This window comes from Antechinus flavipes, chromosome 2 (genome assembly GCF_016432865.1).
Source record: "Antechinus flavipes isolate AdamAnt ecotype Samford, QLD, Australia chromosome 2, AdamAnt_v2, whole genome shotgun sequence".
NCBI lineage: Eukaryota > Metazoa > Chordata > Mammalia > Dasyuromorphia > Dasyuridae > Antechinus > Antechinus flavipes.
The window spans coordinates 62,846,529-62,866,005 of NC_067399.1; the positions used below are offsets into that span (position 1 = coordinate 62,846,529).

The 19,477-nt window shown below is 39.7% G+C and overlaps 1 protein-coding gene across 1 annotated transcript in view; it reads right to left on the reverse strand.

Annotated features, from left to right (window-relative positions):
• The window catches only part of BEAN1 (brain expressed associated with NEDD4 1), a 101,239-nt gene that overhangs the window by 17,451 nt on the left and 64,311 nt on the right, over positions 1–19,477 (reverse strand). The window contains exons 3-4 of the mRNA XM_051975082.1: positions 9,660–9,872; positions 1,609–1,750 (exon numbers count right to left, since the gene is read on the reverse strand). Coding sequence (XP_051831042.1) covers positions 1,609–1,750; positions 9,660–9,872 — 355 coding nt within the window. The remainder of the gene's footprint in view (positions 1–1,608; positions 1,751–9,659; positions 9,873–19,477) is intronic.

A 19,477-nucleotide genomic window follows, 5' to 3' on the forward strand; every position in this document is an offset into this window, starting at 1 on the left:
GGGGAGGAAAATTAGAACACAAGGTTTTGCAAGGGTTAATGTTGAAAAATTATCCATACATATCTTTTGAAAATTAAAAAGCTTTAAATAAAGCTTGGGTCTGAGAGTATTAGTTTCATTTTTGTTTTGTTTGTCTTCAGTTTTAGGTCCTGGTAGTAAATTCCAAATAATCCAAGAGTTTGAGTCATGAAAACCTAGTGCCAGCGTTCCAGGTGGGATGGTGTAACTGGACATCTCAGCATGGAAACCTAGAGAAATCAGGGTGCCTGGGACTTTGAGTCCCAAGGAAATTTTGGGGATTGTCTTAAACCTTCAACCTTTCCCTTCTCCCTAGACACAGAGGTAATATAAAGGTGTGGGGTTGTGGGAGGAGAAGACCATGTTCCCAAGATGTGAGGGAATGAGTTTATTTATGATTATACCTTTGAAGGAAATATTCCTTTGTAAAAATTAATCTGATTATTAGTGGATAAATGATACTGGGATTCAGGGATTATTCCCTATAATCAACAAGAACAGCATTAACGGAGTTTGGAGCTTTTTATAGGGAACCTAAAACCCCCAAACCTCGTAAGGGTACCTTAGAACCTTGGGAGATGAATGGAAATGTAATATATCTGGCCATCAATCAGTGAGAGCTATAGGACTTAATGGGATATTTGTATCCTTAAAATTTAGTATAGTGATATATAGTAAGAATTTAATAAATGTTTGTTGACTGACATTAAAAAAAATAGCAACAGATATTTAGAACATTTTAATGTCTGAAAAGCACTTTATCTTTCTTATCACATTTTAGCTTCACAAAGACCTATGAAGTGGGTCCTAGAGATATTATTCTCCCCATTTTCCAGGCCAGAGAAATAAGGCCCAGAAAAACTAAGCGTGTTGCTCTGGTCCCACAGTGTCACAGGTGGAATGCAAATCTGGGTCTCCCTGATTCTATGTCTGGAATAGAGAAACTATGTGAAAGAACCCTGAACTGGGAGTCACTGGAGCTGAGTTTGAATTTTGGCTTTGCCATTTTCTACCTGTGTGTGACCTTAGGCAGGCTGCTTTAACCTCTCCAGGCCTCAGTTATTTCAGCTATAAAATGAGACAGTTGGGTTGGATGAACCCCAAGGTCCTGTCTAGAAATTTAGATCTAGATTTTATGAATTCCTTTGGCTGTCAGAAGAACAACTCTAGTGAGCAGAAAACAGGTTTGTGTATTGGAAACCAGGTCCTACTCCTAATAAATTTTTCTAAATTCATATACTGTGTGACTTGGTTTCCTCATCTGTAAAAAGGTTAATTTACATTTGTACTACCTATGCTTTACAGGCTGTTTGTCAGGCACCATGAGGTAATGGACTGCAAATATCTGATAAGTTAATAAGGACTTAAAATAGAAAGACCATTAACTCTTGAGTCAGAAAACCTGGTTTTAAATCCTATCATGGCTACTTGCTACTCTGTGACTTTGGACCAGTCAGTCCCCTTTATGAGACTCCCTTTCCTCATCTGTAAAATAAAGATTTAAAACTAAAACTAGCTTAAAATCCTTTGTTGAAATTATCTCTAAATTCTGTGATTTTTTGGATCCCAAGATCTTTGAGGATTCCTTACCCTGGTGGTGAGTCTGGGTACAGCACGTTGACTTGGGACAATGTCTCCATGTAGGCACCAAAGTCGAAGGCGGGAGGGAACTCCTCGATGCAGGTGGATCTCAGCTCTCCAACAGAGCCACCATAGGAGAAGCCATCTGGAGCTAGAAAAAAACAGGTCAACTCTCATTTCCAGAAAGGAACAGCAACTGGTTTGAGGGAGGAGTAGAAACCGATGTTGGCTGGTGAGGGGAATGGTGGAAAGAACACTAATCATGGTCTCGGAATGGATGGGTTCAACTCCTGGCACTTACTGTCTTGTGATCTTGAACAAGTTGTTTCATCACTCTAAATGTCTTTCTTCAATGATCAAAATGGGAATAATACTATGTGCACTATCCAACTCAAGGACTCTTGTGAGAAAAGACTTTTATAAGCTTTAAAGCCCTACAGAAACGGGAATGTTTATTATTATTATTAAGCAAAAGTCTGAGCTCAACAGGGGTAGGGTAACCACACCGTTGGGGAAGAAATTATACAATCAACTCAATTTTCTTCTGGTAGATTATTCAGTGTGAGAATTATCAGTGGAATATGAGGAGAGATATTTATTTTTTCCCTCTGGGTGCTTTTTGGTTGCTTTTCTCAAAGGCTATAATGGAAACTCATCTGAATATCTACCCAGGGAAAAAGAATTGGGATTGTCAACTATCATCCTGAAACTGAATTGAATCACTTTTTTTTGGCTCAAATTCCTTGCTAGTGTTATCTGGCTTCTTTATCAGCATGGAAAATGGAAAATTTGGCTCTTTTCTTAAATTTTGTTCCTCCCCTGTTCTTCTTTGTTTTCTTCCTACTCCATAATCCAACAAACCCAGGAAGGCACATACATAGGTCACCCTGAAGGTGTTGAGGAGCTCTTGAAGCATCATGGCTCCAGGGATCCTATACTGCTGTAGATGGTACCTTGGCTTCCATTTATTTATTTGTAAAATGTCAGGGGGGAGGGGAAGAAAAAGGAGGGATTATTAGAATTGATAAACTTTAAGGTTTCTTTTAGCCTCTGCAATTAAGATAGCTTTCCTCTCTGATATTATCCATTATAAGGTTCTTTCTACTGTAGCATTGGAGTTTAAAAAAAAACATTTTATATTCTATTGATATTATATGTAATATCCCCACTGGCTCTAACATTCTGTTCTGAGATTATTCCAGCTTTAACAGTCAATGTTCTAAGATTTCTTGGCTTTAAAATTCCATGAATACTCTATGATTATACAGCACACAAACTGAGTTTCATTTACCAAATCCATCATGGTCTGATGGCCCCTGAACGAACATCTCTGTTGTTCTTTGTCCAAACCGATAGTCTCTGAATACCACTATGTGGAATTATCTTATCTCAGCATCAGCAGATTAATCTTTCCTTGCTTTTCTGATAGAAGATCATGACAAGCATTGTAGTTTCTTCAGCTTAAATAAGTAACAAACCATTACATTCTGGTACCACAATTTGGTTATTCTTCTCCCAGCTGATAGACATTGATTTTTGACTCTAATTCTTTGCTACCATTAAACGTTTTGCTATTAAAATGTTGGTGTTTGTAGAGTTTTTTCTTTTGTCAATGACTCTTTGGTGTAAATACCCGGAAGTGGAATCTCTTTGGTAAAGGGCATGGTCAATTCAGCTCCATTATTTATATAATTCCAAACTGCTTTCTAGAATGCTTGAAATAATTCACAATTTCACTAACATGGTACTGTTGTACTCCAGTATTTTTGAACTAAAGTTTTGTCTGTAGAAAGATTGATCTGCCACCCAATAGGGGAAGCGATTGTGATTAATTAAAGCAGTCATTACCAACTTGAAATAAAATTTAAAATGAAATATCTAGTTCAGTCTGGTGAAATGGAAAAATAGAGCCAGGGCCAGCAGAATCTAGAATCATAGAATCTCAAGAGTGGAAAGGACCTTTAAGATGAACTAGTCCAACTTCTTCATTTAATGGATAAGAAAAATGGGAGACTCAGTGGGTAGAGACAGTGCTGAGCCTGATATTAAGAAGATCTGAATTGAAATTTGACCTTAGCCACTCAGCTGTGTGATGCTGGGCAAGTCACTTAACCACTGTTTGCCTCAGTTTATTTCTTTGTAAAATGGGGATAATAGCACCAAGCTCTCACAGTTGCTATGGTGTTCCAATGAAATAATACTTATAAAGCATTGAGCACTGACACATAGTGACTACTATATAAAAGTTTGCTAGTAGTAGTAGTAGGGATAGTGGTAGTAGTAGTAGTGGTGGTGGTGATGGTAGTAGTAGTAGAAGATCTTGTGGTAGTAGCAGTAGTAATGATAGTGGTAATAGTGGTAGAAGTAGTAGTGATAATGGTAGTAGTGGTGGTGGTGGTGATGATGATGGTAGTAGTAGTGATAGTAGTAATAGTAGTAGTGATAGTAGTAGTAGTAGTAATAAGAGTGATAATAGTAGTAGTAGTAGTAGTAATGAGAGTGGTAGTAGTTCTAATGATAATAGTAGTTGTAGTAGTAGTAGTAGTAGTAATGAGAATGATAATAGTAATAGTAGAAGTGATAATGGTAGTAGTAGTAGTAATAGTAGTAATAATGAGAGTGGTAGTAGTAGTGATAGTGGTAGTAGTCCTAATGATAGTGGTAGTTGTAGTAGTAGTAATGAGAATGATAATAGTAGTAGTAGAAGTGATAATGGTAGTAGTAGTAGTAATAGTAGTAATAATGAGAGTGGTAGTAGTAGTGATAGTGGTAGTAGTCCTAATGATAGTGGTAGTTGTAGTAGTAGTAGTAGTAATGAGAATGATAATAGTAGTAGCAGTAGTAGTAGAAGTGATAATGGTAGTAGTAATAGTAATAGTAGTAATAATGAGAGTGGTAGTAGTAGTGATAGTGGTAGTAGTCCTAATGATAGTGGTAGTTGTAGTAGTAGTAGTAGTAGTAATGAGAGTGGTAATAGTAGTAGTAATAGTAGTAGTAATGAGAGTGGTAGTAGTAGTGATAGTGGTAGTAGTCCTAATGATAGTGGTAGTTGTAGTAGTAGTAATGAGAGTGGTAATAGTAGTAGTAATGAGAGTGGTAGTAGTAGTGATAGTGGTAGTAGTCTTAATAATAGTGGTAGTCATAATAGTAGTAGTAGTAGTAGTAGTAGTAGTAGTAGTAGTAGTAGTAGTAGTGAGAGTGATAATAGTAGGGGTAGAGTAGAGCTGAGATCTGAATCCTGATTTCTAGCCCAGGTTCTTTTACCACATTGCCTCCCTGGGATAGCCATATCCTAGACCTGCCTATATCTCTCTGTGTGTGTGTGTGTGTGTGTGTGTGTGTGTGTATGTTTGTCTCCTATGCCAACAGATTTATCATAATGCTATCACTGTGGGTAGGGAGAAGAGACTGGGGATGATTCTTGAGAAGGGGGCAGAGGCTACTGGACTCTCCTAAGTTTCTTTCTTTTCTTTTTCTTTCTTTCTTTTTTCCCCCAAGGCAACTGGGGTTAAGTGACTTGCCCAGAGTCACACAGCTAGAAAATGTTAAGTGTCTGAAACTAGATTTGAACTTCAGGGCTAGTGCTCTATCCACTGCACCATCCAGCTGCCCTTCTCCTAAGTTTCTAAGCTAACCCAATACCCTGCTCTATTCACCTTCTGTAGAGTACCAGGGCTTTTGTTTCAGGGATGAGCTAGCCAAATGTATCAGACTGCCAACATACTGCTGAATGAAAGGTAAGGCCCTTCCAGAGGCTCAGGAGTGGGCAGGAAATCTGTCCCCCTGAGCAGCTGACTGGACTGGGATCATGTACAATGCCAAGAGTCTCCTCCCTTTGCCTTTCTGGCAGCAAGAACCTCCTTTGTGCCTTGAGGCATTGCAAAGAGTGATTCATTAATAATGGTAATAATAATTCCCAATTATATAGCACTTCAAAGCAATTTGGGCATATCATCTCATATTAACTGTATAACCATGGCTAAGTCAGTAAAAGCCAGGTAGTACAAAAAGGTGGCGCAGAGAACATCAAATGCTGGACCTGGAGTCAGGAAGAGCTGAATTTAAATCCTGCCTCAGACTTGAACTAGTAATGTGACCCTGGGCAAGTTAACTTTCAACTTTATTTTCCTTGTCTGTAAAATGGAGAAAATAATCATACCTACTTCACAGTGTTATTATGAGGATCAAATAACATACATAAAGAGGTTTTAAAAATCACAATATAAACATTAACAACAATAACCCAAGTTTCATTTCCTCACATGTAAAATGATTATTATTATACTTGCCCTACCTAATAAAATATGAGAAAATCCCTTGGTAAATCTTATTGTACTATTGACATGATAATTTTTATTTTTAGTAATCCCCACAGACACACTATGAAGTAGATGGTATGGATATTAATTATTTTACAGATTAGGAAACTGAGGCTCAGAAAAATTCAAGGGATCATAGAATCATAGATTCAGAGCTGAAAGGGAGGCCATTGCATCTAAGCCCCTCATTTTATTCATGAGGAAACCCATCGATAAAGGATGAGAAAGGTTAAATGATTTTCCAAGGAAAGAAACTAGAAAGTCTGAAGTAGTGTTTGAACTCTGGTCTTCCTGACTCTACTGATGCCCTCGCTACCTCCAAGTTAAGTGGCTTGCCCATGAACACCTTAATAATAAATGTCACAAAGAAGACCTGCACCCAGGTTACTTCTTATTCATATACTAGTTTTTCTCAGTCCTTATCATCAAACAGTTTAAATCCCGCCATAGCTATCATAATCTTGTTGGCTGGGTTGTATGTTATCTGTAGGAACATTTCCCAAGCTGCCTCTTTCCCTGTTCCCTCAAGCCTCAGGATGAGTTTTTTTTTTAAACAGTCTTTTTTATCTTGTACATGTCCTGATTTTCCCACTCAATCCAAATTGTCTCTGCCAAGGCAGGCAATCTGATATGGCACCTGCCAACTTATCTCTCTGACACCATAATGTCCTGCCTCTTCTCTGGATGTCTAAACCCTTGTATTCACACAGCTTAGTGAATGGGAATGATTGCAGATCAGAACCTGTTTTAAAGCTGTGGGAGACCTTAAGACCATCAACCTTTCTATTTGACAGATGGTGAAATTGAGGCTTAGCGATGTGGTCATGTTCAAGGTCATTCAACGATTTGGTGGCAGAGCTGGGACTCGAGCCCGGGTATCCTGCCAGTATTCCAAATGGAAATGAATTGAATAAATAAATACCTATAAAGTACATTACTGTGTACAAGGGTATTTGAATTTGTCTTGGGGATGCAAAGATGAAAATACCAGTTTTTTTCCTTAAAGAATTTTCAATTTACCAAGAAGGGTTAAAGGCCATATATACCTAGAAATAAGTTGTAAGGTAGCTTTTGATAGGGACAGAGTGATCTGGGAAAATCTAAGGAAGACTAGTACTTCCATCGGAAGGAATAAAAAAGACTTCATTGAAGGTTTGCTGCTGGCCTTTGAAGGAGGTGAAGGATTCAGAGAGGCAAGTTGAGCTGAAGGCATCCTAGACGAGAGATGGCTTCTTCGAATGCACAGAGATGGGCAATGATGAGTTTCAAGAACAATTAGTTCCAGTGATCCAGTGGGGCAACTCGGTTGGAATGGAGCGTGTATGAAGGGTAATAATGTGAATAAGGCTGGAAAAGCCATTTGGAAACAGATTGTGGAAAGCTTTCAATTTCAGGATAAGGAACAATATTTATGCACCAAATATGTTTTATTATTTATGCAATTATCTTCCTAATGTACTACTATGATTATGCTACTTTTCTATTCCAAACTGAGGGTGGCTCTCCACTACTGTTTGTTGTTTGTTCTTTGTTTGGGACCAATGACACTGGGGGGTTGATGTCTTGACTTGCAAGTGAATTAAGAGAGGAAGGGATGTGCAACTTCATCAGCTTTACTCTCTGCTCCAGTCATCTGAGTCCAGTGGCAAGACATAGATCAGAATGACTGATGATGGCCTTAATGTAGGGTGAGACCCTGACCTTTTTAAGCTAAGGTCTTTCCCAGGTCTCAGTTTGTGTATTTAGTGATTTAAGGCTAGGTAAGAAATGAGACAAAAGACCTAGTTTGCTTTTTCAAAATACCCCCAATAAAAAAGCCCCCCAAACCCCCAAAGTAGAAGGGAAAGACCCTCAGGATTTCTGACCAGAACAGAAATAATTGCTATTTACACTCTTTTTGAACCATCAAAACTCAGTCAATGATCAAGTAAGGCTTGGACTTATCAATCAGTGAGAGCCAAAGTGATTTGTGTTTAAGGCATAGTTGTAGCTCCATTTGAATCCCAATTTCTTCTATTTCAAGAAAGCAAAAATGAAACTACATGGGATAAAAGAGTTAATTGTCCCATTTTAAAAATATGGTAGAAGAAATATTTATAGAAGAGGAAAAGGAAAAAAATTATAGGCCCAAACCCCAAGATATCTTGGGGTGAGGTGTAGGCAATTTGGGAAAAGCACCCACATGTAAGAGTTCCCATATGAATAGAGGAAGAGAAGAAATGAAGGAAAGAAGGGCAGAAGGAAGGAAGGAAGAAAGAAAGAAAGAAAGGGCAGAAGGAAGAAAGGAAGAAAAGAAAGGGCAGAAGGACAAAAGGAAGGAAAGAAAGAAGGGAAGGAAAGAAATAAAGAAGGAAAGGAAGGAAAGGAGGAAGAGAGGAGGTAGGAAAGAAGGAAGGGAAGCAAAAATAAAGAAGAAGAGAAGGAAGGAAAGACTCTCCCTTGTTGAATAAAAGAAATTTCTAATTCTGCCGTTCAAAAGTTTCTGTAATTGTGATATAATCTACAAGTCTGGTCTCACTTCAAGTATTCTCCATGTGTTCTATGTTCCAGTTTTTTTTTTTTTTCTGCTTTCATTTTTGGTTTTCTCTTGCTCTGTCCCATCTTTGGGCTTTTTCTCAGGTACTCCTCATGCCTAGAATGTTCTGCTTCTTCCAGGAAGCCTTCCTCTCTCTCCTCTCCCTCTGTCTCCCCACTCTCCCAAGGAGAAAGTGAGTTTCCTTTCAAATATCTCAAAGCACTCATCAGGGAACTCAACTTTGTATGTATCTCACTATCTCTTATACCATATCACCTTTATTTTACATACAAATAAGAGAAGGGAATAAGCATTTATAGAGTGCCTATTGTGTGCCAGGAATTGTGCTAAGCACTTTTTTATAAATATGATCTCATTTTATCCTCTTCTTTCAACAGCAACTAGTCTTTAGCCATCACATTGGAATCAGCTTACGTGATTCAGTGGAGAGAGTGCAGGCCTGGAAGGTCTCAGACACTCTCTAGCTGTGTGACCCTGTCACTTAACCATTGTCTGCCTCAGTCTCTCCAATTATAGGGGATTAATAATTGCCTCTATCTGCTAGGGTTGTTATAATGATCAAATAAGATAATATTTATAAAAGCACTTAGCAAAGGACCTGGCGACATGGGAGACTCAACAAATGCTTGTTCCTCTTCTCTAACTACATGTATCCCAAGAATCAATGACTCTCTATATTATTTTTCTATGTTTTTAGTATCAACATAGTAAATCATGAAGACTTTGAGGGACACTATTTGGGAGTGCTCTGGACATAAATGGAAGTCTCCTTTACCATGGATTCAGTGACTTCTGACTTGGAGAAAGGAACATCAGGATGACTAGATTTATAGTTAGATCTGAGTTCAAGTCTTAAGTCTGCCATTATGTTGTGGGAATTTGGGCAAGTCTTTTTATCTCTATAAGCCTCAGTTTCCCTTTCTGTTTGGTGAGGATATTACTCTAGGTCAGAGGTGTCATGGTGGACAGCAAAACTCCCAAGAATGGACATTAGTGTTCTGGATCATTGAAATGCCTTCTAACCATAACATTATAAATTCAAAATTCTAACATTCTAATTTTTTTGGATTTTTGGATTCCATTTATTGATCATGGAAATAATTGACTTCTGCCACATAGTCCTTGTGGCCCAGTGAGGGCTTGTGACCCACTGGGCGACAAAGGACTCTGATTAACCTAAAGGCAAGGGGCTAGTTATCTCTCACCATAGGTAGGGTCCCTCCTCAGGTGTGGGTGATTCCGGAGTCTCCCATCCTTCCGCAGGCTGCCCACAATGATGGTCACACAGGACAGAAATAGCACCAGGCCGATGACCACCCCAGCCACCAGCAGAGGAGACACCAGTAGGCTGGGGTCACCAGTGCTCTCTGTGAAGACTGGGTACTTGTTGACAGGGCTGCTCTGGTTGGAGTGAATTTCTGTTGGCAGGGATGATGAGGGGGAAAAAACATATGAATACAACTGACAGATAAGGGAGTCAATTTTACCTTAAAAATGCCTCATGAATTTCTTTATTGCCAGGACCACAACCTAATTCTAGTCCTCATTATCCTTCACCTGATGCATAATAAGTCATATTTCTTCAGTATTTTAAGGTTTACCAAGTGGCTTCTCCATAACAATCAAGAAAAAGAGCACAATTATTATTATATCCATTTCAAAGAAGAGAAAATTGAGAACAAGAGGTCAAATGACTTGCTTATGGTTACATAGCTAGTACTGGAAGACTAAATTAAGGGGGCAGCTAGATAGTACAGTGGATAGAATACCAGTCTTGAAGGCAGGCGGAATAGTTCAAATCCTGCCTCAGATACTAGCTGTATGGCCCTGAGCAAGTCATTTAACCCTGTCTGCCTCAGTTTCCCCATCTATAGAAAGATCTGGGAAAGGAAATGGCAGTATCTTTGCTAAGAAGACCCAAATGGGTGAGAAAGGGTCAAACAAGACAGAAAAACAATAAGGAATATAATTGTTAAATATGAAGCTAATTGAATAAATCCATCAACTAAGCCCGACCTACTTGAAATGATAAGGTGCCTTTGGTCATATGACTTGATGAAGTAAGAAAAATATTTGGCCAATCGCTCAAAGACTTTAGATTAAATATGAAATTCCTTAAATGTACTAGAGTGATATTATGAAGAAAAACATTCTGTTTGGCTGAGGAAACTTAATCATACTCTGTGAGTCAGCTTTAAAGTTGAAGACCAATTCACAATCCAAGTGAGTGGCCAAAAAGGATACCCTTTTGGATAACCCCCTCGAGAAGCTGCGGTTTTAAGTTTCAAAGGGTCAGGAGGGTCTTGAACTTCCCTCATTCCCATTAATATCCTAGCATAGTCCTTGGGTTTGGGAGCTAAGGACAGATTGATTGATTCTGGTTGACTAATTAAAACCAACTCATAATCACGGTAGGAAGCAGTGCTGGTCAATTCTATGGTGTTGCATGTATATGACCTCCAAACCCCCGAGCCCTGAGGGAACCTAATAACTCATGCTTTGGGGACCTGACCAGTCAGTCAAATAACAGCTGGGATAGTAGTTCCAGAGTAGTTCCCAGTTAATATTCTATCTGTTCTAGCCTTCCTTCCTTTGAGATTGCATCCGGGGTCATCGCTAGTCATCCTGATCTACTTCTTGCCACTGGACCCATATGAGTTGGGGGTGGGGGGTGGAGGTGGGGGGAAGAGAATGAGGCAGGTGACCTTGCATAGCCTTCCCTCATTTAAATTCAATTCACTTGCATGTCATGACATCACCTCCCTGATGTTATGGTCCTCTTCGAGAACGAAGGACAAACAACAATAATTTCTGTGACAACTGTGTCTTATTCTTCTCTGTTATTTCCCCCTGTGGCTATCTAGCAGAAATTCTAGGGCATAAAAATCACTTAGTTAAAAATTTTTTCTTTGAATTTTGAATTGAATGTGGACCCTCAGTTTCCAGAGGATTTCCAAGACTACTTCTGCTTCCCAGGTGGTCTTCCTGAGTTATGTGACCCTGTCCCGAGAGGCATCTGTTTTGTTACTGGCCCAGTCAATCCTTTGTGGCTTAACAGCTGGCATGTTGGGGCAGAATGCAGCCATCAGATTGGGGACCTTGGGCATATGCTGACACTTTGGTGCAGTTCTCCCTTCCCCACTTGCTGTGGGGCTAAATAAGAGCACTGGAGCTGAACAAAGCAGGTAAAAAACAAAGTCAAGCAATGTCAAAGCACATTTGTTAGGCATTATTAAGTACCTCCAGGCACTAATCACAGTGGGAAAAGATACAAAGATGAAGAAGAATTAATGGAAGAGATCATAGGATAGACCTAGAGCCATTTAGTTTAAGCTTCTCATTTTATAGATGAGGAAACTGAGGTACGTAGAATGTAAATGATCTTTCCAAGACCATGCAGCTAGGAAGTAGCAAAGTCAGACCTCTGCTTAGTAGGGCTGGCTTGCAAAGTGTGCAGGGAAAATATTGGAAAGGTACACTGGAGCTGGCCCACAGAAATATTTGAGTGGCAGGCTAAGGAGGTTGGTTTTCCTTTCACAGATAGGAGGGTATCTAAAGAGGTTTTTTTGAACACAGATAGTAAAAGTGGGTAGATGGGAAAAGGGACAGAACATTTTTAAAAAATTTTTATTTATTTATTTATTTTAAAATAACTTTTTATTGACAGAACGCATGCCAGGGTAATTTTTTACAGCATTATCCCTTGCACTCACTTCTGTTCCGATTTTTCTCCTCCCTCCCTCCACCCCCTCCCCCAGATGGCAAGCAGTCCTTTACATGTTGAATAGGTTACAGTATATCCTAGATACAATATGTGTGTGCAGAACTGAACAGTTCTCTTGTTGCACAGGGAGAATTGGATTCAGAAGGTAGAAATAACCCGGGAAGAAAAACAAAAATCAAACAGTTTACATTCACTTCCCAGTGTTCTTTCTTTGGGTGTAGCTGCTTCTGAGGGACAGAAAATATTAATTTAGGAACCTGAATACAGTCTTTCACTGTTATACAGAGGTTTACTGTGTGTCCCCTTCCTCCCCCTCACACACACCAAGGCCATCAGGGTTAAGTGACTTGCCCAGGCTCATACAGCTAGCATCTAGTGTCTGAAGTCCAATTTAAATTCAAATCCTGACTGGTGCTCTCTCCACAGCACCACCTGGCTGCCCCTGCATGTTGTTGTTTAGGGGGAAAGGGAAAAAAAAGCATTTATTAAGGACCTACTATGTACTAGGCACTGTGCTAAACCCTTTTACAAATGTGATCTCATCTGATCCTCACAGCAACCTCGGAAGACAGATGTCATGATTATCCCTTTTTTTAAAGTTGAGGAAACTGAGGGAGAAAAAAGTTAAATGGCTTGTCCAGGATCACTCCATCAGTAAGCATCTGAACCTGGATTTGAATTTGTCTTCTTGATCTAGGTTCCATCTCCAGCCACTGGCTACCTAAGCTCTCAAAGCACTTTCCTCATAAGTACCAGGTGAAACAGGCATTCCAATTATACTGGGGAGAACACTGAGCCTCAGAGATGGAAAATTACTTTCTCAGGGTCACAAAGATAACACACAGGTCAGAGCTAGGATAGACTTGAGGGAGAAAAATGGGGTAGCCAAGGCCAATTCCTTATTCCAGGTAAGAGGCTCTTCTCTCCATCTCTCTGTCTCTCCCATATTCTCATTTGTTTCATTCTCTCTTCTCCACCTTTCTGTCTCTCTCCCTTTCTCTGTGCTCCCTCTCTGTCTCTCTGTTTCTCCCATCACTCTCCTTTTCTTAGTCTCTATCTGCCTCTCTCATTCTGTATCTCTCATTTCTCTATTTCCATTCTATCTTCTCCTTCTCCTCTCTCTCCCTTTCTCTGTGCTCCCCGTCTCTCCCATCTCTTTATCTGTCTTCCCTTCTCTGTCTCTCTCCCCTTTGATTTCTTTCCCTCCCTCAATCCGCCCCCCTATTTCTCTCCCTCCTTCCCTTTCTCCCTCTCCTTCCCTCCCCCTCCTCCTTCTTTCCCCTCCTCCTCCTCTCTCTCTCTTCCTCTCTCTCTCTTTCTCTCTCTCTCTCTCTCTCTCTCTCTCTCTCTCTCTCTCTCTCTCTCTCTCTCTCTCTCTCTCTCTCTCTCTCTCTCTCTCAAAATAGGGGCCAATGAAACCAACAAACTGACAGAGAGAGGCTTTATTGATGCAAATAGGATGAAGGTCCCAAGACTTTTTGCTTAAGGGGACATGTGGAAGAGTATTTCTAGGCTTTCTGAGACAGCTTGCATTCCTTGTTTGCAAACAAGAGCCGCCAGATTGGAAAGCTGCCCCTAAGTCTCTCTGATAGACTAGGAAGAGGAGTAATTACTGCAGCCCACCTGGTAACCTGGCTGTGACTGGGGATGGGGGAGGGAGGAGAGCAGTCCATCCAGGAGAAAAATCATCCTTGTGCTCACTATGGCTTGCCAGCCAGACCGATTTCCCCGGGGTACTTCCACCCATTCTCCCTGGTCCACTGGGGAGCCAGGGCAGGCAAAAGTGACCTCATTACCGGGACCACTTAGCATCTGAAACTCATCCAAGATCCTACCCTTGCTCCTCCAGCTAACTCCCTGCAGGCCATGGCACTTCTCACTTTCTGAATGAATCACAGAATTAGCCACCAGAGATGAAAGGAATTTGGGAAGGTGGAGTGTTAGAGCTGGAAGAGAGGGACCTCACAATATAGCATCTTAGGTCACAGGATATCAAAGCCGAAAAGGGCTTTAGGACATTGAAAGTGAGAGCTTCTGGGATTTGGGGGAGGGATCAGGATTAGTTAGGATTCTTAGAGATCATCTGATGCAATCCCATCATTCTACACAGAAGGAACTCAGGTCAATGCTGTCTCTCCCATACCACCCTGGGAAATGAAGATTTTTTTTTTTTTTTAAATGTGCAGTATTGGTGGGCCTGTCCAACCTGCTCTAAAGAAGAAATCTGCTTCGGTTCCTAATGGCCATATTGCTTGCATGCACAAGGAAGCTCCCAAAGCATTTATTTCTTTTGGGTAGATTAAAAGCGGTCCCTGCTAAATCTTGCTTTTGCTATTTATTTGATTAGCAAACTCTTCCAATATAAAGGTCATACAGGCAGATATAAGGTCGAAAACATTTGAAGATTCCTGAATCTCACCAGGCTGAGGATAATTGAATAAAGTACACACCCAGGGGCCAGGCTCTTCCTAGATCCGGCTTGGCATCCTGTCAGAACTCCATGGAGAAGGCTGCTAAATTGAATTTGTATGCTGTCGATTTGTGTATCTGCATTCAAATGCCTAATAAAATGATCTTTCAAAAATTATTATTATTCAGGCATTATTCTTAGTCAATTTTCTTAGATTACTGAGACCTGTCTCATAGATTAGTGATTAATACTGTTCTCTGATAATAGGATTTCTCTACTGAAAAACCTCCAATGGATCCTCATGGCCTATTGAATAAAGGATCAACTAAAATTATATTATAAAGCAGCAGTCACCAAAACCATTTGGTATTGGCTAAGAAATAGATTAGTGGATCAGTGGAAAAGGTTAGGTTCACAAGACAGAATAGTCAACTATAGCAATCTAGTGTTTGACAAACCCAAAGCCCCTAACTTCTGGGAAAAGAATTCGTTATTTGATAAAAACTGCTGGGATAACTGGAAATTAGTATGGCAGAAATTAGGCAAGGACCCACACTTAACACCACATACCAAGATAAGATCAAAATGGGTCCATGACCTAGGCATAAAGAACGAGATTATAAATAAATTAGAGGAACATAGGATAGTTTATCTCTCAGACTTGTGGAGGAGAAAGAAATTTGTGACCAAAGATGAACTAGAGACCATTACTGATCACAAAATAGAAAATTTTGATTACATCAAATTAAAAAGCCTTTGTACAAACAAAACTAATGCAAACAAGATTAGAAGGGAAGCAACAAACTGGGAAAACATCTTCACAGTTAAAGGTTCTGATAAAGGCCTCATTTCCAAAATATATAGAGAACTGACTCAAATTTATAAGAGATCAAGCCATTCTCCAATTGATAAATGGTCAAAGGATATGAACAGACAATTTTCAAAGGATGAAATTGAAACTATTACCACTCATATGAAAGAGTGTTCCAAATCATTATTGATCAGAGAAATGCAAATTAAGACAACTCTGAGATACCACTACACACCTGTCTGATTGGCTAAGATGACAGGAAAAAATAATGATGAATGTTGGAGGGGATGCGGGAAAACTGGGACACTAATGCACTGTTGGTGGAGTTGTGAACGAATCCAGCCATTCTGGAGAGCGATCTGGAATTATGCCCAAAAAATTATCAAATTGTGCATACCCTTTGATCCAGCAGTGTTTCTATTGGGCTTATATCCCAAAGAAATACTAAAGAAGGGAAAGGGACCTGTATGTGCCAAAATGTTTGTAGCAACTCTATTTGTAGTGGCTAGAAACTGGAAAATGAATGGATGCCCATCAATTGGAGAATGGCTGGGTAAATTGTGGTATATGAATGTTATGGAATATTATTGTTCTGTAAGGAATGACCAGCAGGATGAATACAGAGAGGACTGGCGAGACTTACATGAACTGATGCTAAGTGAAATGAGCAGAACCAGGAGATCATTATATACTTCGACAACGATATTGTATGAGGACATATTTTGATGGAAGTGGATTTCTTTGACAAAGAGACCTAACTGAGTTTCAATTGATAAATGACGGACAAAAGCAGCTACACCCAAAGAAAGAACACTGGGAAATGAATGTGAACTATCTGCATTTTTGTTTTTCTTCCCGGGTTATTTTTACCTTCTGAATTCAATTCTCCCTGTGCAACAAGAGAACTGTTTGGTTCTGCAAACATATATTGTATCTAGGATATACTGCAACATATCCAACATATAAAGGACTGCTTGCCATCTAGGGGAGGGGGTGGAGGGAGGGAGGGGAAAAAAATCGGAACAGAAACGAGTGCAAGGGATAATGTTGTAAAAAAAATTACCCTGGCATGGATTCTGTCAATATAAAGTAATTATTAAATAAAAATTAAAAAAAAAAAGAATAAAGGATCAACCCCTGCTTCTGTCATTCAATGCCCTCAACAACCTGGCTCCTATTTACATACTGTAGCGGATACCATGCTGGTTCAAAACTGGTCTTAGGCATTTATTTACTATCTATGTGAAACTAGTCAATACACTCAACTTTTCTGGGTCTCCATTACCTCATCCCTAAGAGTAAGGGAGTTGGATTTAATGATTCCTATGATTTCACCTAACTGCTCCATTCACCTACTCATTGTTTCAAACAAAATGGAAAATCCTGTATTCATCTCTTATCCTGCTCTGCCTTTTCCTTTTCCATTGTCTTTTCTCATAAATCTCCTCTGCTAAGTTTCTTGCTTTCTTCAAGGCCCACCACAGAGGCCACTTCCTCCGTGAAGCCTTCCCTGATAATAATTTCTTCTCCTCCTCTTCTCCAATTGTTCTCACTTTCTTCAAAATTCTCACTGCAATTTCCTGGAGCACAGCTTTGCTTGCTCCTCTAGTTCCTTGTGGTATAAATAAGCTCCTTGACTGTTGTTGACTCTGTGACCCTATTTTGGGGTTTTCTTAGTGAAGATACTAGAACAGTTCATCATTTCTTTCTCCAGTTCATTTTACAGATGAGAAAACTGAGGGAAATAAGATTATATAACTTTCCCAGGATTCTAGCTAGGAAGATGGGTCTTCTTAATTCCAAACTCAGTTCTCTATTCACTGCACCTTTGGGATTGTTTTATTTTTGTCTTTGTATTTCCAGTGCCTGGTCTGCAGTAGGTATAAGTAATAAGTATAATATAGTGAAGTAAAGTATAAGTAATAAATGCTTATTGATAAGACTGGTTGATACCACGTCTCCACCATTTTACTGCCTTTGGACAACAGGATGCTTGAGAGCAATGTCTTTATTATGTTTGTCTTTGTATTTCTGGCACCAGGAGTATGAATTTGCAAATAGCAAATACTTAAGAAAATATATTCAGAATTGAATTATATTAATGTCTGGTATATTTCATCAAATAACAGAAACATTTGGAAATATCTGCCATCAAAACAAAAACAGGAATTGGTCTCTGGCATCTGGAGGAGAGAGCTGGATTGCCTTTACTCCCATCCCCCTCCCCACCTCTCCTCTATCTCAGAGTGGGTCAGAATGCCTTAGGCAGCCTGAAGGTTTGCTCACATTTGTCTAAATGACAAGACCCATGAATCCTTTCAAACCCTGCAGCAGCCCAAGAATGGGCTTTTCTCTGAAAAATCAATACCCTCTATAGATTTTTTTCTATCTTCCCTTGGTTTCTCTTCATGAATAGTGTCTTTCCTCCTTTTGGTCCCTGGTTATGAAGCAATAACTCTGTGAACCTTGCAGCTCAATGTTCTGTATTAACAGCAGCCAAGTACAAAATAGCCTTATACCAAGGGGACTCTAGCTTCCTCTCTCTCTCTTTCCCCCATTTCAGTTGGCTTTGGTCAACAAAACAAACAAGATGTGTATAAGTCCAACATTGCATGAGTCTCCAAGGGTATAAGTTTAAATTTTCACTTTCAATCCCCTAGGTAAATACTAGGTTCTTGTATTGACTGGACTCCATTAGTGCTAGAATGGACTGGAGAACAAAGAATGACAGAAGATAGAAGGGCGGAACTAGAAGGGATCACAGGACATGGAAGACTAGAGCATAAGGAAAGATGGGGCAAGGGAGAAAGAATAATGGAGTAAGAAGTATTGGTTTGGAATTCAAATATGCGAATGTGGGCTGTTCTAGAGCGCAGATCTCATCTGTAAGGGATGGTTTGGACCATTTGATCTTTAAGGTTCTCTCCAGCTCAAAATCTTATGATATTACCCCATTATGCAGACTATCCTCCATATCCAATACCTCTTAGAAACCCCAGAGATGGTTCATTTGCTGTCTCTCACAGGGGAGCCTTCCTGATCATCCCAGATGCTCGTGTCTTCCCTTCTGAGGTGATCTCTCAAGTGGTATTTCTCTTATATGTACTGAGTTATGTATATATTGTCTAAAAATGCATATATTGTAAGATTTTTAAGAGCAGAGATTGTTTTTGTTTTTTCCTTGTATCCCCAGTGCTCAAAGGATAGCGAGTATTCAATTTTATCTGACTTTGTGACCCCATTTAGGGTTTTCTTGGCAAAGATACTGGACTGGTTTGCTATTTTCTTCTTCGGCTCATTTTATAGATGAGAAAACCGAGGCAATTGGCGATTAAGTGATTTGCCCAAGATCACGTGGCTAATGTCTGAGGCCGATTGGAATTCAAAGAGATGAATCTTCCTGACTCCAGGTCTGGCACTTTATTTGCCACATAGGTGCCTGGAGAAATGCAAGGCATTTAGTAATTGCTTAATGAATGCTTATTGATTGGTTGGTTGATACGTTATGGATAGAAGGGAATTTTAGAGATTATTCAGTCCAAACTTTTTACAGATGAGGTACAAGTAAGGACACAGGACTAAGGTGATTTGTTACACATTCCATTCAATTCAAATAAGTGATTACTTATGAAGCATCTCTGTACCAGGCACTATGCTGAATATTAAGAATGCAAAAGTTAAAAAGCCTTACATGGTTTCTGTCCTCAAGGAGCTTATATCTTACTGGGGGAAATATAATACAAACACAGATAAGTAAATATAAGTTAATATGAGAAGGAGAAAAGGAACAACTTGGGAAGGAACAAGGAAAGTTTTTAAGAAGGTAGCATCTGAACTGGGCTTTGGAAGTTAAGGATTCTAAGACACAAAGGTGAAGAGAGAACGTTCCAGCTGTGGCGCACAATTTAGGCAAAAGTATGAGGCAGGAACAGAATGATGAGTTTCAGGGAGTAACTAGTACAACAGCCTGATTGGAACCATGAAGGAGTTGTTAAATCAGTTTGCTAATGGAATCTGGCTGGGTGGTACAGTGGATAGAGTTCTGGACTTGGAGTCAGGAGAATCTGAGTTCAGATCC